Source organism: Scylla paramamosain, chromosome 26 (assembly GCF_035594125.1).
Source record: "Scylla paramamosain isolate STU-SP2022 chromosome 26, ASM3559412v1, whole genome shotgun sequence".
Classification (NCBI taxonomy): domain Eukaryota; kingdom Metazoa; phylum Arthropoda; class Malacostraca; order Decapoda; family Portunidae; genus Scylla; species Scylla paramamosain.
The window spans coordinates 9,309,965-9,327,439 of NC_087176.1; the positions used below are offsets into that span (position 1 = coordinate 9,309,965).

At 42.3% G+C, this 17,475-nt stretch overlaps 1 protein-coding gene across 1 annotated transcript; it reads right to left on the reverse strand.

Annotated features, from left to right (window-relative positions):
• Positions 1-4,044: 4,044 nt before the first annotated feature.
• Positions 4,045-17,078, reverse strand: LOC135113698 (uncharacterized). The gene is given in 13 exon segments (XM_064029196.1): positions 4,045-4,366; positions 4,698-4,910; positions 5,469-5,652; positions 5,655-5,670; positions 6,583-6,707; positions 7,098-7,231; positions 7,669-7,909; positions 8,670-8,782; positions 9,319-9,559; positions 10,177-10,446; positions 10,911-11,180; positions 12,030-12,216; positions 16,971-17,078. Coding segments are annotated over 11 exon segments (1,881 nt in total). The 5' UTR covers positions 11,166-11,180; positions 12,030-12,216; positions 16,971-17,078; the 3' UTR covers positions 4,045-4,277.
• Positions 17,079-17,475: the final 397 nt, after the last annotated feature.

Below are 17,475 nucleotides of genomic sequence, written 5' to 3' on the forward strand. Positions count from 1 at the left end.
TACGTGGCATTCCCAGGATCCAGGAACGCACTGTCTTGCCCGCCAGGTGTCATGTTACCATCGTTTCACCTCTCCCTACTACAGCTGTGTTCTGCAAACCTCATAATGCACGGTGTCCTTCCTGATCACCTGTGCTACGCTAAGACACGCAGGTGAGATACGACGCATCAGAGAGAGAGAGAGAGGAAGAGAGGGAGAGGGAAGAGAGAGAAAGAGAGAGATTAACTAATACGTAAAGGTTAATGCAAGGTGAAAATAACAATAGCCTTAGTAATTTTAATCTGAGCCTCGCCTTTGATAGCTCAGTCAGTAGAGCGGTGAAGCTGAAAGAAAAACGCTCAGCCACACCTTTTCTACCACAAGGACAGGATACTTTCTGCACCCAAGCCTTAACGTCCCGCCTCCCTTAAAAAAAAAAAAAAAAAAAAAAGCAAGGTAGCACATGTAACTTTATAAACAGTCTATTGAAGCCACAGTGAATAAGGACTTTTTTATTCATAGCTTTAACGTTTTTAGCTAAACAGGCACGCACACAGAAAAAAATAAATGTTAGTACTGGATTTTATCCCATCTCTCTCTCTCTCTCTCTCTCTCTCTCTCTCTCTCTCTCTCTCTCTCTCTCTCTCTCTCTCTCTCTCTCTCTCCCATATCGATCATCTTTTTAACTCCAACAAAACGCCATTACAAAAGAGGAACAATGCAGCGTCCCTATAGTTTTGCTAATTAACTCACTCCTACGCACACCGAGAAAGAGATTTAGTTGGAGGGAAATAATGAACAAAAGCATCGTTTTCTATAATGTTTTTTTTTTTCTCTATTTTCTTTTTGACCTATGCACGCGAAAAAAAAAAAAAAACATGACCTATTGCGTGTAACTAACCTATTTTTACCTCGCTTCCTTGCTCCTTCCATTCTCTCATCACATTTACTACATCTCTTCCTCTACTTATACTTACGTCACCTCCCATATGCCCCCATCCACCATTGCTTCACCACCCACTCCTTTCCTTCGTCATGATCTGCTGTCACCTCCCACATTCCCTCCATCCACCCTTCATTTACCTCCTGCTCCTTTCTTCCTTCATGATCTGCTACTGTCAGCTCCTATACTCCCTCCATCCACCCTTCCTTTACCTCCTGCTCCTTTCCTTCATGGTCTGCTACCGTCACCTACCTTATTCCTTACTTTCCACTCGCACCAACTCATCCATTACATTCTCTGCGCACAACCATTACCTCATCACGAATTGCATAACAAAGAGAACGGTGCGAGGTTATTTACGTGTTTCGCCTCGATGATGGGAAGAGAGAAGACTTGCAGTGAGGAGGAGACACTCAAGGAAGGTTTGAAATACGATTCACTATGTATTTCATTGCTACAACACATTAGCCCTACTTTACTTATACAGTCTAATGGATAAGTGGTCAGTGTGCTTTTGGTGTACTAATAAAGGTAAGGGTAAACAGGCAGGTGTCAGTACAAGAATTCCCTACCATTCAAGGCACGACAGATCACAAGGAAGTGGGAGATGGCGGAGAGGCGACGTTGCCATCCAAGACTATAAAAGGAAGCCAGGAAAGCTGAACCGAAACTTTGTGAGCAACTGGCCATAAAAGTTAGGCGTCGGCTCTCTAGATGGCTCTGGTGTAATATCGACACTAGGAACACGATCAAGACCAAGTCTGTTTGTTTGCATGGACCTGAGACACCTTGGCTACCAGCCACTACCTGGACTGACAATGCCTAGCAGGTCACATCCGTGTTCCCTCTGTGGGAAAAAAAAAAAAGAAGAAGAAGAAGAAAAAAAAAAAAAAGAAAAAGGAAAAAGACGCCAATCTTATTTCTCTCGTTTTCCCGAAGGATGAAGAAAGGTAAGCATCGTGTATCATCTTATATCATTAACTTATAAACGTAGTTACGAAAAGCCAACTTTTATCAGAAAAAAGACAGTTTCTTCCTAAAATTTGGAGGATGTTTGTTAGATTTGTCAAAAAAAAAAAAAAAAAATGTTGAGCGACATTTCCATGCATGCTATATATTTATGTGTTTGTATATACTTGAATATACTCGTAATGTTCTACACAAATACAACTCAAGTATACTTTTACATTATTGTGTTTCTGCGTCCAAAATACAAGTACACTAATTAAATTATATATATATATATATATATATATATATATATATATATATATATATATATATATATATATATATATATATATATATATATATATATATATATATATATATATATATATATATATATATATATATATATATATATATATATATATATATATATATAATCCCTCTTTCGTACATTACACAGGTTAGCTTTGGAGGAAACAGAAAACAAATCAAAATGAAAACTGACAATTCATGAACTATGGTCCTTGTACTTAGTCACTCACTACTAATAATAAATAGTACATAATAATTATATTATACATGACAAAATATAATGAATGATAAAAAAATATTGTTCATACATAAATCAAAAGATCTGCACATTATGATACAAACTACAGTCAGAGCGATAAGGTCACAAGAAGATGAAGAGGAGGCCGTACACCCGCAGGCGATGTACGTGGTATAGTTTGGCGTCGGCTAAACAGATGGCGCTGCTAGTCAACATCTACCTCACATTTTCTTTATCACTTTAGATAGAGGCTTTCCTGTCTTCCTTTTATAGTCTTTGGTTGCCATGCAGAGGTGAGGGTTAGGTCACTAGCCATCTACGCATGCTCTTCACGGCATGCTGGTGTGTCAAAGCGTTCCGAAGCTCCAATGAACCTCAGCCTAACAATTTGATCGCTATTTGGTACATCTGGCCTTCATTACGAGTCACGGACATTTTCACTTGTTATGTAGCCACCTCCAATCTTTAAACTTGATAGAAATTACAATGTCTGTTCCTTTTAATCTTTCTCGTACATGCTTTTAAATATTTCGTACACTACTTCTGGTGCTGTTAATTGTTTCGTATCACAATGAAAGCGTTCTAAGCGGTAAGTAGTTTTCACCGTATGAAGGAAGATGGAATTAAGGATATTGATATTTAATAAAAGTGATGTATGATTTTAGAAACTAGTTATCACACTGTATGGGTTTCTTGGCATACTTGTTAGTCTGCTTTGGCTAAATTGTCAATATTTTTTTTATCTGAACTTGCATTTGACCGTATTCTCTAACGACTCTGTCACGACTAGATTTTTCATGCTCGAGTGGAAATTATTAGGATCTTGAAGTGAGTTTTCATAATTCCAGCGATAGTTTAACAAGGATCCTGCATCATTAATGGGATAAGCACGTGTGAGAACATGACTGATCATTCCTGCGGCCTTTAAAATGAACCCTTACGAGAGAACAAAGCATTTCAAAACGCAGCAATTGTCTCGTGCTTCCCGCGGTGACCTCTCAGTGCATGGTGGTTCTCTTGCATCGTGATGTTTATAAGTTCAACAGATTGTTTTTTTTTTTCTTCTTCTTCTTTAACTTCATTCACTGCTAAACATTTTTTTTTTATCCTAAAGTTTCACATAACGTTTTAGTGCATCTGTTTCTGTAGGCCAGTCTCCTAAATAGTTTTATAGCCTAGAAAATACAAAAATACAAAACTAACCTACTCTCTCTCTCTCTCTCTCTCTCTCTCTCTCTCTCTCTCTCTCTCTCTCTCTCTCTCTCTCGCTCCCCCCCCCCCCCCCGAGTTCACGGCAAGCATTTTTCACAGCGTCCCGAATGTCAGTACTGGAAGGCTATTTATACCTTTATGCAATGGCAACTAACCGTGTTTTCTACCCGCTACATTCTCATTTCGTTCACATTGTATCCCTGGACGGTACATCACAGGTGAATTCATTTCCTTTACAACAGGGCGGGTGCACCTCTCATTATGAAACTAATCATTGTCATCAATAAACAATTTGCAATGCTGTAAGACTCATTGATATTCTTTTTTCTAGCTGCCACGTCAACCGCTGATGCAAAATGACCCTGAACTTTCCACTTCCACAGTCAAAGGTTAATAAAGGTGCTTGAGATTTGGATCAATGTTGTGTTATTGCTCTCAAACCACAGCATAAGTATCATCCGGGAACGTGAATCGCTACACACGCACACACACTCACACACACGGACAAATACACACATGAACGAGGTAAAGTGAATATTTTGCCATTAGAGGATAAAAAAATAGGTCTCTTCTGGTCCTCTCGTATATCCGGTGGGGTTCAATAGCGGCGTTGTGTTGCCTGTGTTGCCTTGTGTTGCCCTGTCACGCGTGTGGAGGCGGCGGCTGCATCAGACCCAGGAAGTGTAAAAAGTCAAGGGTATCTTTCACAGTAGACAGCGGTAGACTTCTTTCTGTAAGGTCATGGTAATAGTGACCTGTTCATACTACTACTACTACTACTACTACTACTACTACTACTACTACTACTACTACTACTACTACTACTATTACTACTACTACTAACACTACTACCACTTATCCAGCAACTACTATTGTTTTCTTTTAATTACTACTATTACCATTATCTCTGCCTTTCTCTTCCTCTTCCACCTCGTTTTCTTTTTTTACTTCTTACTCTACTCCTCCTCCTACCACTACCACCACTACCACTACCACTACTCCACCACCACAATACATCACAAATCAATCAATCATTACAAAAACGAAGCAAAACCACCCTACCTTGATCAGACGCCTGAGGTTTACCCATGATGGAGAAGAGCGTGGAGACAGAGAGACGCCCACCAGGCCCGCACCTCCCCTTCGTCAGATCAGCCACCGTCCACACCACTGCCTGCGTCACCTTAGTCAGGAATCCAAGGTCCACCACGCCACTGTCCATGGGCCCGTCACAGTGGCTATGGTAACACTCCCTCATGCGGCCACGGTAAGGTCCTGCAGAGGGGATGTAATGATGTTATAATGGTGTTGGGAGGTTAAAAAGCACAGTAGTTGAAAGGAAAGTTTATCTTGTAGGTGTTTGATGCTGGTAAGGTCTGTTTTCGTGGTGGTGGTGTTGGTGGTGGTAGTAGTTGTTCCTGTAGTGGTAGTAGCAGTAATTGTAATAGGTTGTAAGGGACATTTATCTAATTGGTGTTAGATGCTGAGGGCTCTGTTTTCGTGTGGTAGTTATGGTGGTAGTAGTAGTAGTAGTAGTAGTAGTAGTAGTAGTAGTAGTAGTAGTAGTAGTAGTAGTAGTAGTAGTAGTAGTAGTAGTAGTAAATAAGTAGGTAAGTCAACAGAACTAACAAGGAGAAGGAAAAGAACGACTAAGCTATAAAAAGAGAAAGAAAAAGAAAAAAAGAGAAAAAGAGATGGTAATACCATCAGGAAAGCTAGAAGAAAAACAGTGCGCGTGGTAATCATTGCAGTAAGAGTAACAACAGTTGCAGCAGAAGTAACAGCATCAGTAGTAGTAACAGAAGCACCACTAAGAGAACCAGCATCACGTACCCATATCAGTGACAAGGACGGCAGGGATGGTGAAGGGCACGGCGGAGTCATTGAGGTACCAGAAGCGTAGATGGTCCGACCGAAGAAAATTAAGGTGATAGTATATGTAGTCCACGTGAGGCAGCGTCTTGCCAAGCCGCGTTATCTTGAGCAGCTCCAGGCGGTACTGATCCCCCCGAGTCCTCCGTAGTGCCTCTCCAGCCTGTCACGAGGGAAAAAGAAGGGGTTTTTATTTCTGCAGCGGGTGAGACAAAAACATCCTCTCTCTCTCTCTCTCTCTCTCTCTCTCTCTTCTAGACGGTACATAAGGTAGTCCCTGTAGTCTCTGTATAAGTTAATTCATTAGTTTTTTTTTCTCCTAAGCACACTATTGGTTGGTTTTTCGCTATATCCAGGTTGAATGTAAGGAGTTTTCTTGTCACTGTGGGCGTGAGACAAGAAAGAAAATCTCTCTCTCAGACAGTGTAAAAAGTAGCTATATTCTCGATTTCTCTGGCTGTGTAAATTCATTAGTTTTTTTTTTTTTTTTTTCTCCTAAGCACAGTATGGGTTGATTTTCCTTCTATCCATGTTAATTATAAGGAGTTTTCTTATTACTAAACGTATGGACGCAAAAAAGTCCTCTCTCTCTCTCTCTCTCTCTCTCTCTCTCTCTCTCTCTCTCTCTCTCTCTCTCTCTCTCTCTCTCTCTCTCTCTCTCTCTCTCTCTCTCTCTCTCTCTCTCTCTCTCTTTAAGCGGTATACGTATAAGTTAACTATATTCTCTCTTTAAGTTAATTCATAAAAGTTTTTCTTCTCTAAGCATAATCTAAGTTTTTCTTCTTATCCGAGTTAAAAACAAGTTTTATTATTGTAATGGTAAGAAGAAAAAAGAAATATCTTCATCCCTACTTAGTATACGATATGTTAAGTTGATTTCATACCTTAATCAAAAGAGCTTTCATATTTAAAAGTATAATAAAAGAGGAAAGGAGAAAAGAGAAAACGAGGAAAAACAATAAACTTTCTCTCCCAACCACACTATGAGGTACCAATATTTCCCCCGCTGAGATCGATCACGGGAGGAGCTTTCAGATTCCAAAGAGTGACAAAAGACAACAACAACAGCGAGTACCTTTCTGCGAGATGGGAGTCAACTTCGCTCCGGAAGATGATGGCCGCGAAGTCCCCTGTGTAGTTCCTGCTGGAGACGCTAAGGGTGGCGTCAGGCAACAGATTCTGCCAGGAATCGGGAAACTCCTGTAGATTGGAAGGATAAGTAATAGTAGTAGTAGTAGTAGTAGTAGTAGTAGTAGTAGTAGTAGTAGTAGTAGTAGTAGTAATGACACCTTCAATAGGCCTTTTTTCAGTCTTTTGTTGCCTTTGGCCAGATTCCTTTCTCATATAGAAAAATAGTAGTAGTAGTAGTAGTAGTAGTAGTAGTAGTAGTAGTAGTAGTAGTAGTAGTAGTAGTAGTAGTAGTAGTAGTAGTAGTAGTAGTAGTAGTAGTAGTGTGTGTGTGTGTGTGTGTGTGTGTGTGTGTGTGTGTGTGTGTGTGTGTGTGTGTGTGTGTGTGTGTGTGTGTGTGTGTGTGTGTGTGTGTGTGTGTGTGTGTGTGTGTGTGTGTGTGTGTGTGTGTGTCAGCATCACCTGTGACTGCGGGCGGGGGTCCCAGTTGGCCACACAGTCCAATATAATGGCGCCCGTGAGTTTTGTAATGCCGAACTGGTCCATGACGGTCTTCGCCAGGAAGTCTTTGATGAACATGAGTGACCCTTGCATCCCTGAAAACCACTTCATTACCACCTTCCCTTAATCCTTCTGCTGCTAATGGCACATCTTGTAAGTTTTATTTTCGTGACCCTAAGCAATTTTACTCATCAAAAATTAAACACCAAGTATTAAAAATCTTCACTAGATATTAAGAAAACTTTTTGCTGTGATAGTCTTTCAGAATATTTAAACTTACACAAAAAATATTACATCAAGAAGTCAGAGTTTTATTTTAGTGACCCTAGGGAATTTTAATCATCAAAAATTAAACTACATGACTAAAAATCTTAACTAGATATTTGATGACATACTTTGCTGTTTGTGTAGTCATTTAAAATTCTCATGTAAACTTGTACAAGACCATTATATCAAGCACCCAAAGGATTTTAAGGTAAACACAAGGACAGCACCCCATCTTCATCCTATTTTCTCGTTTTCTTTCTCTCACCGATCTCCTCAAGGTCAAAAGCCACGAAGAAAACGGAGAAGTCGAAGTCACAGCCGCTGGAGGTGAGAGTTCGAGCGACCTCAAGCATGGACGCCAGCCCGGAACCGTTGTCGTCCAGGCCGGGGGTGTCGGGGACCGTGTCAAGATGCGCTCCCACCACCAGAGGCTCGTCGGCAGCGGTTCCCCAGTGACGCCCCGGTAACACTCCGACCACGTTGATGCCTTCGATAGCTTGAGAGTACTGTTAGATATGAAGAAATTGTGTTCATGTGTATAGGTTTCACGCCAACAACTGACAACTAACCACTATTCTTAAACAGTTTATTCTTTGTTCGTTGAGAGTTTGAGATGATTTATACTAGTTTCAACTTAACAAATGACTACTATCCTGTATTCCTAAACGCTTTGTTCTCTCATCGAAGTAATTTCAAAGCCCGCAGAAACCATTAATCGGGTTCTTTTGGGTGTTTTCCTCCAGTGATGACGCAGAATACTCGTCACATTACCGGTATCATGAAAATAACCTTGGAAACCTCAATAACTGCCAATATAACATGACAAAAGTAATGGAAATGACACTGACACATTTGAGATACGAGCTGAGGGCTGTTGCAGTTGTGGTTATATTGGGTGAATAATCTGAAGCTTGGAAGAAAAGAATATAGCGTTTCTCTTGTCCATGTTGTAGAAATCTCATTAATCTGTCGCTCGAACCATAAAGAAACACCCTTCAAAACCCGTGTAATTTCAACTGGAGCCTTTGGAAAGTAGTGGAGGTGCAGCCAGAAGTGTTATATTAGGTGGATAATCTGAAGCTTGGAAGAAAAGAATATAGTGTTTCTTTCGCCCATGTTGTAGAAATCTCGTTAATCTGTCGCTAGAACCATAACAAAAAACACTCTTGAAAACCCGTGTAACTTCAACTGGAGCCTTTGGAAAGTAGTTGAGATGCAGCAAGAAGTGTTTCAGAGATCCCAAGAGACAGAACGTAAGGAACTCACCCAGAGGAGGTACTCAGCGGCAGAAAACACGTGCTCCGCCACCATCAGGCCCAGAGATTCAAACGTCTTGGTGATGTAAACGACCGCTGCCAGCTTGCCGTATATGTCCGTGACTGCAGAGAGAGACGTGGGGAGAAAAAGAGCGAGAGAGGGGTTGTAGTGGTAAGGAGAGCGTTTAACAATCAGGACAAGGAATGCAAGGAAGAAAGGAAATTAAAGAGACCTTGTTGAGAGGAGAGGAAGACAACATGAAAGGAGGAGAAGGAGGAGGAGGAGGAGGAGGAGGAGGAGGAGGAGGAGGAGGAGGAGGAGGAGGAGGAGGAGGAGGAGGAGGAGGAGGAGGAGGAGGAGAAGGCATGACTCATACCCGAATGAAATAGTGCATGTTACGAATGAGTGGATGAGAGAAAATAAGAACGCAGTCAATCGGAAAGGAAAAAGAACATTAGAACGAATATGGTGCAAGAGAGAGAGAGAGAGAGAGAGAGAGAGAGAGAGAGAGAGAGAGAGAGAGAGAGAGAGAGAGAGAGAGAGAGAGAGACGCACAGAGACAAAGAGAGAGTGTGCATGTGTAGCAATTAAAGGAAGAACACGGAAAAAAAGGAGCAGGAAAGACAAGAGAAGGGTGAGGGGAACAAGATATACTCACCTGGGTTCCTTGTACCTGAGAAAACGTTTGCCATCAGGTGCTCAAGGTGACTCGGATCTACCTGGAGAGGCCAAAGCGACCCCTTCATTCCACGCCCTTCCTCTTGCCTCCGTTCTGTTGTGTCATCCCCCTTCTGCTGCTCCTCCTCCTCCTCCTCCTCCTCCTCATTCCTTGTCATGTTCCGCAGGTGTTGCTCTAATTGCTTCGGCAGGTGAGTAAATATAGTCTCTAATTCTCCTACCTGAAGGGAAAGTATACGAAGGTTGTGTTGTATTAGGTGAAGATAAAGAAAAATAAACAAATATTCTACACAGATGCGATAAGAAATTACTGTGATTGTAATTCTAGCAGATAATGATAGGATTGATTATTAAGATGCGGTGTGTGTGTGTGTGTGTGTGTGTGTGTGTGTGTGTGTGTGTGTGTGTGTGTGTGTGTGTGTGTGTGTGTGTGTGTGTGTGTGTGTGTGTGTGTGTGTGTGTGTGTGTGTGTGTGTGTGTGTGTGTGTGTGTGTGTGTGTGTGTGTGTGTGTGTGTGTGTGTGTGTGTGTGTTCTTGCCTAATCACTCTTGCCAAACTACCATTACTTAATTACACTTTTACTAGATTGAGCAAAGTTCTCTGTGTCCCTTTCATTAAGTTTCATCATATATTTCACCTACAGCTGACGTGTGTGAGTGTAGATGAGTGAAGGAGAGTGAATGCGTCTTCTTATACGAGGTTAGTTAGGTTGTTAGGTTTTCTTACACTAGATTAAGTTAGGTTGGGTTAGATTAGGTTTCCTTGCTCTAGGTTAAGTTAGGTTAGGTTCTCTTACTCTAGATTAGTTTAGGTTAGATTGGTTAGATTGTTGTCTTACATTCGGGTGCACCACACTGTCAGGAGTCAACCAGCGATGAGTCTTCAGCAGGCGGAGGACACGCATCACATCCCAAAAGTCCTCATTGGTGGGCTGGAAAGAGGAGTCGACACCCTGAGAGACAGAGTGCATGATGTCCTGGATCGTCTTCAGGTCCTCCTCCTTCACCCCCTCCAAGTTGACCTTAAGACTGGGGTCCAAGAGGCCGAAGAAGCGACGCCCGAGTGTCTCATCTTCTGGTAAGCTCTCATTGCCCTCCGCTAAGGTTATCTGGGGGAACTTGTGCATTAGGGGACGGTAAGAACAGTAAAGGAAGGCAGGGAGGACTAGACTAGATGGGAAGATTAAAGTAGGCAGGGAAGACTAGACTGCATGGGGAAGTAAAAGAAGACAGGGGATACTAGGCTAGATGGGGAGGATAAAGGATTTTGCTAGTGTGACTTGGAATACACTGGCAGCTGGCAGAGGTTGGAGAGGAATGACTGTTTCTCCATGTGATACGTAGGATTCTGACGTCATACACAAGGCACAGTCATACAATGCTGTCTTGTGTCTATTTCCGTCACACGTCACATCAGGAAGGTATACAGCGTTTCGGGGTAACTAACTGTTAATGAGTGTTGTCTTGTGATGCTTCTGTTACGGGGGAAGCGCCGCGTTGGTGTGGATCTGAAGTTACGTACCGTCTCATTGTCAAGGTGCTTCATATTTATCCAGGTAACACAAAGGCCTACCTGAGGAACACCTGTTGTGGCGTTGTTGTGAATAGGTGACTGTTGTTGTTGATGTTGATGTTGTTGATGTTCTTGCTCTTCTTCATCTCGTTCTTGTTTTTGTTCTTGTTCTTGCTCTCCTTTTTCATGTGGTCGTTTCTGTTGTTGTTCAATGTTCTGTTGTCGTTCTTCCTGTTGCTGTACTTGCTGCTGAGTCTGTTCTTCCTCTTCCTGCTGCTGTAAGGCCTCGTCAGCTGCACTCACGTTGCCATCCATCCATGGCATCAGGCCCTGGCGCGCCGGGAACAAAAAAGAGAGACAGTGAAAAGGAAAAAAAAGTATGAAACGTGTCCGTGTCTCCTAGGAACTAATATTTTCTGTCGACCAACCAGCGTCATGTAACCGGAAATGATACAGACAGACAGACACGCACGCACACACACGCACATGCTGTACCTACCTACTTACCTACCTACCTAGATACACACACACACACACACACACACACACACACACATCACTTAACCATTCAGGTCACACAGACAGTATTGCTTCAACACAGACGATGAGAATAATGATGAATGACTGATTGGTATGTAATCTGATGCAGAGAGAGAGAGAGAGAGAGAGAGAGAGAGAGAGAGAGAGAGAGAGAGAGAGAGAGAGAGAGAGAGAGAGAGAGAGAGAGAGAGAGAGAGAGAGAGAGAGAGAGAGATAGTCGAACAGGGAGACAATAACAAACTGACATAAGTAAAAAGGATAAAACTTAAAAAAATAAATAAATAAAAATAAAAGGCAAGATGTCAAAAAAGAAAAAAATCAAGATGAGAAAGATAACAAATGAGAGAAGAAGCTCGAGAGAGAGAGAGAGAGAGAGAGAGAGAGAGAGAGAGAGAGAGAGAGAGAGAGAGAGAGAGAGAGAGAGAGAGAGAGAGAATAAATAAAGAGCGAACGAGGAAAAAAAATTAAAAAAAGCAAGACGGCAAACAAGATGAAAAGAAAAAAAAACAAGATGGAGAAGATACCAACAAATGAGTGAAAGAGAAAGAGAAAGAGAAAGAGAAAGAGAAAGAGAAAGCGGAATAAAGTATACACAGAGTTAACGCTAAAGACAGACAGAGAAAAGGTCCGATAACTCACGGCTCTGGCTTGCGCATTGAGAAACAGCGTGAAGGTGGTGGTGGAGGGGACAGCCAGCAGGGACTCCACTTGAAAGCTGCGTACCTCCTCTATGTGCTCCGGCTCCGTAACGTTTGAGAAGTCCACGCTGAATCCCCCTCCGTCCGCGGGAAGAGTGTTACCGCCACCGCCGCCGCCATGCACACCCCTGCGAGAGAGAGAGAGAGAGAGAGAGAGAGAGAGAGAGATCAGTGTCTTTAGTGTTACGGATCTCATTGCCACCATTGTCTCATAATACACTATTGTACTAACCTATTAACTTTCATTCCACTTTAGAAAACAAATAAACAAATAAATAAATGACTGCATACACACACACACACACACACACACACACACACACACACACACACACACACACACACACACACACACACACACACACACACACACACACAGAAAATAAAAAGAATAGTGGGTGAATCATTTTTCCTATTTTTTTTTTTTTTTTAGAGGTGATTATAGAAAAAAAAAAGCCTAGATGTGAGTGTTGATCCTTTGATTAACCCTCTCACTGGTATACTACAAGCCTTTCCTTAATCACTACCAATCCTGAGACATTCCTGGCTGTCCTACACCCACCTTCAAACATTACACTAACTAGAAACTGTAAGGTCTATTCTTTTAATCTACTTTCTTCTTGTAGACGCGTGTAAAGATTTCATACATTGTTTTTAGTGTCGTGAATTGTTGATATAGTCACAAGGGAATACACCTTCGCCTTACTGTATAGAGAACCCATGATGCGGGTGTCTGGAGGGGCGGCCGGGAACAGACTCACAAGCAGCAGCAACACGATGAGGAGCACGAGGACCAGGAGTAGGGGGAAGGACAACAAACTTCCACCTTATTCCATTTGAACACCATGAGTTGCATTGGAGTATGACTTAGTTTCTCTTTCTATACACACAATGCACACACACGCACACACATACACTACACAGGCACACACACACACTTTACACATGCACACGTATCCTTCCCGCTCTGAGCACGATCGGTGACTTGAGGGAAGTGTTCGCCAGCTGGGAACGTATTCTGTAATGCTTTACCCTCACCACGACCGTTTTCAAATGTCACAGAGATGATTAGCAGAATTCTCACGAGTGTTTCTCCTGTTAATAATATAGAAACCTTATTAATCTGTCACTATAACAATAAAAAATTACACCCTTTTAAAGCAATGTCACTTCAACTACACCTTTTTGAATGTAGTCACGGTGCAGAGCAGGAATGTTTCAGAATATTGTCCCACACATCTGACACAACACTGGGCAGTAGAGCGGAAGGCAGGTGCTGAGTTACTGCAACTTTCATTCTTTCTTATGCCAAGCTGCGTGTCCAGGAGCTGAATTTTTAAAGGCATTTGTTCCCCATAAGAACTATTTTCCAAGGCCACAGAGATAATTATACAGGTTTACACGAGTCATTTTTCTTCTCAGTGACAGTGTGGAATCCTTGTTAATATATCACTCGATTCTTAAAAAAAGATAAAAAAAAAAAAAACGAAAACTCCAATAACTTCTATTACAGCTTGATGAAAATGGTGCGGATAGGACGCCGGGATCTTTAACAGTACTACATCAACACGGACAAATCAAATCAACAAGCTATGGAACAGAAATGTAACTGATAAGAAAACATTACTCAAGATTCAGTTTCCAGATCCAATAGTGTTTTCTTTCCCTTCATCACTCGTCAATCACACACACACAGTAGTGGGAGTAACAAGTCAGAGTAACACGTGACCGAAATGACAGTGAGAGTAACAGGTGAGAGGAACGCGAATGAGGTGATGTCGTGTCTTGAGTGAGAAGAAGGTGTACTGTGTTGAGGTGAGGACTGCTTACACCACCGGCCAGCAACTCCACGGCCAAGAAAAGTGAAAGTGAAAGGCTTATGTGTGTGTGTGTGTGTGTGTGTGTGTGTGTGTGTGTGTGTGTGTGTGTGTGTGTGTGTGTGTGTGTGTGTGTGTGTGTGTGTGTGTGTGGTGTGTGTGTGTGTGTGTGTGTGTGTGTGTGTGTGTGTGTGTGTGTGTGTGTGTGTGTGTGTGTGTGGTCTTTCTTTGCCTGTGACGGTAGTTTTTCATAGCCATCACTACACTCTCTCTCTCTCTCTCTCTCTCTCTCTCTCTCTCTCTCTCTCTCTCTCTCTCTCTCTCTCTCCTCTCTCTCTCTCTCTCACTTTCTCCAGTACGGTAAGTTCCTCTATTGGTGAAACTCGCCGCATCGTGACGTCACAAAGACAACGTAATATTCCGTACGTAACACAAGCAGCGTTCTGTGACGGTGGCAATTACCTTTCTACTCCATCCTCGTCTGCGTCAGGAGATTATAAAGATGTTCACCTGTATGTCTGTAAGTCGGTATGTATCTATGTAGGTTTGTATGCTGCTCCGTCCTCTCTCTCTCTCTCTCTCTCTCTCTCTCTCTCTCTCTCTCTCTCTCTCTCTCTCTCTCTCTCTCTCTCATCAGCAGCCTTAATTTCTCATTCGCCATGACAAATATCTTCTCATGCCAACAATTTCACCTCCATCATCTCTTTCTTTCTCCTAAAATTTTGGGGTAATTCAATTTTTTTTACAATCAGATCTCTCTCTCTCTCTCTCTCTCTCTCTCTCTCTCTCTCTCATCTCTCTCTCTCTCTCTCTCTCTCTCTCTCTCTCTCTCTCTGTTGCTGCGTGTCCTAAGCATCTCAGACCTTGTATCAGGTTATAAAGAGCTTGAGTTCCATACCCTCTTTGTTTCGACGTTTAAGGGCCTGAAGTCTACTCCAGCCTTCTTAAGCCCAGGAGGAGCTTGACTTCCTTAGCCAGGCTCACCCCGACCTTGCCTCCCCTAAGTGAGTGACACGGAGCTCAGCATCTTAAATTAGATCTCATCGTATCTTGAGGGTTTTGACGCAGCCTTGAAAGTGGGTAATGATAGCAGAGAGAAAGACAGAGAGGGAGGGAGGGAGGGAGGGAGACAGAGAGAGGGAAGGGGGGATAGGTTAGATGACTGATGAAAGGAAGGAACGGCTATGAATGGTGGAAGATTAGAATGCCACGCACACACACACACACACACACACACACACACACACACACACACACACACACACACACACACACACACAGAGACACACACACACACATAGACGTATAAATCAATGAAAAAACACGGTAAAATAACAGTCTTAGCTCGGAAGGATTAAAGACAACTCGAGCAGAAAGAGAAAATAAATGAAAATAAAACATCAAAGTCTCCCATTCACAGTTTTCTATTGTTTGATCTTCCTTTCTTTTCGCTCTTCCTTTATTTTCTTTTCTTTTTCTTCTCTGCTTCTGTCTTTCTATTTGTATTTATATTTGTCAGTCAGTCAGTCTGCCTGTCTAGTTAAGTCTCATTGTTTTCTTCTCTTTTTTGTTTGTAGGTAAGTTATGCTCTCTCTCTCTCTCTCTCTCTCTCTCTCTCTCTCTCTCTCTCTCTCTCTCTCTCTCTCTCTCTCTCTCTCTCTCTCTCTCTCACAAGTATACATCATTATACTTATTCCCGGGTAATCGCCTTAATGTCAAAATATAGAATGGACAATGCAATGGGTTTAGGAAGAAAGCTTTGCCTCAGTGGGCGCGCGGTGTCCAATAACACAAGTGAAGGCATTTAGCGTAGATTAGGGAACGATGCAACGCGACGCACTAATTGGTATCCTAATGAATTGGAAATGGCAGATTCGTAATACAGGAAATTGGCGCTCAGCAGATAAATGAAGGACAAGTGGATGATTACTAGCTGATGTTTTCCGTGTCCACATTTCGAAGCTTCGGAACTTTGCCTCGAAGTTTCGTGTCCTTTTCTTTGGAGGATCTCTAATCGGATTCCTGTACTTTTTGAAACTGAAGCTTAAAAAATGTCACATACCTTTCTCTGTCTTGACGTCTGAGCTCCGTTTCATTGTGTTCGAAGCCTTGGTAATGAATTCAGTATGATTTGAAACGTTTTACCTCAATTCAAACCTAAAACTTACTAAATAAAGCTCAACCGATAACTTGGAGTCTCAAATTTTCCATTCTCACACACACACACACACACACACACACACACAAAGGCTACTTCACTACTGCTACGACCATTTGCATTCGATTCTAATTAGTCTAAATCCAAAGCTGCTTTACGTAATTAGTGTGTTTTGTGTTCAGGAGGCGTGAGGCGGCGGTGTAACTGACGAGGGTGAGGGAGGAGAAAGGAGGCGTGTCTCCCTCAAAAGGTGGATTATGGATTATGATTGTAAGGGAAAGGTGAGGAGGGAGGGCAGCAGCAGACATACATATAGATAGACAAACGGATAGACAGACAGACAGACACACAAACGCCATTAATAGTCTACATGAATCTTACTAACTAAACCACTGAAAATAATGTGAAGAACACCAAAGCTCTTGAAGGTCCTTGAATTATCAATAGTATTACCATAAAGCCATTTCTCTTAACTGAATATAACACTCGTGCACACTTGACAAAATTTAGTATAACAAAATTGAAGTACGGAAATGAGGAGGAGGAGGAGGAGGAGGAGGAGGAGCAGCAGCAACATAACGTAAATCATTTCAACAATTAGCCATTTAAGGATTAATGGGAACTACCTGGTGAAGTGTAATTAGCGACAGGTAACTGATACTTGCACGTGTGATTCCTGCACCACGCACACACACACACACACACACACACACAAAGAAAGCCCACCACCAAACAACAGCAGCACCCCTTCGATACACAACACTCACACTGCAAAGAAAACGGTGACAGATACCTCCTCCGTCAGGCAGCTCCTCAGTGGCTGGCCGAGTCCTAGAACACACAACGCAGAGAACCCACAGCTTAATAACAATAACACACCTTTAAAAAAACACAACACTCAACGTACACTGCAAAGAAAACGGTGACTGCTTCCTCCTCCGTCAGACAGCTTCTCATCAGCGCCTAGCCTAACTCTTAAAATACGCAAGGCTAATGACTCTGTATTTCGACGCTTCAGATTACCCAGAGGCAGTTGTTCCCGGGAGAGACATTGGTCCTCGCTACGGCCCTCGCTACTACATCATCTCTAATGGCCCTTAACCCCCTGCCATCCTGTTATCACCTTCAGGGTAAGAGTCTGCAGCGCGACGAGACGGAAGGTCCTCCTGGCATCGCCCCTAACCTTGAAACGTGGACGCTGATGGAGTGGGTTTCTAAAATAACACCGGTTTTTTTTTCTGGATCAGTTTTATTTATATTTTTCGTCTTTTCTTTTAATTCCTCATATTTTGCGGTGTTTAAATGTTATACCATTGCATCCATCATATGAGGTGTTTAGATATAAAAGGATGAGAGAGAGAGAGAGAGAGAGAGAGAGAGAGAGAGAGAGAGAGAGAGAGAGAGAGAGAGAG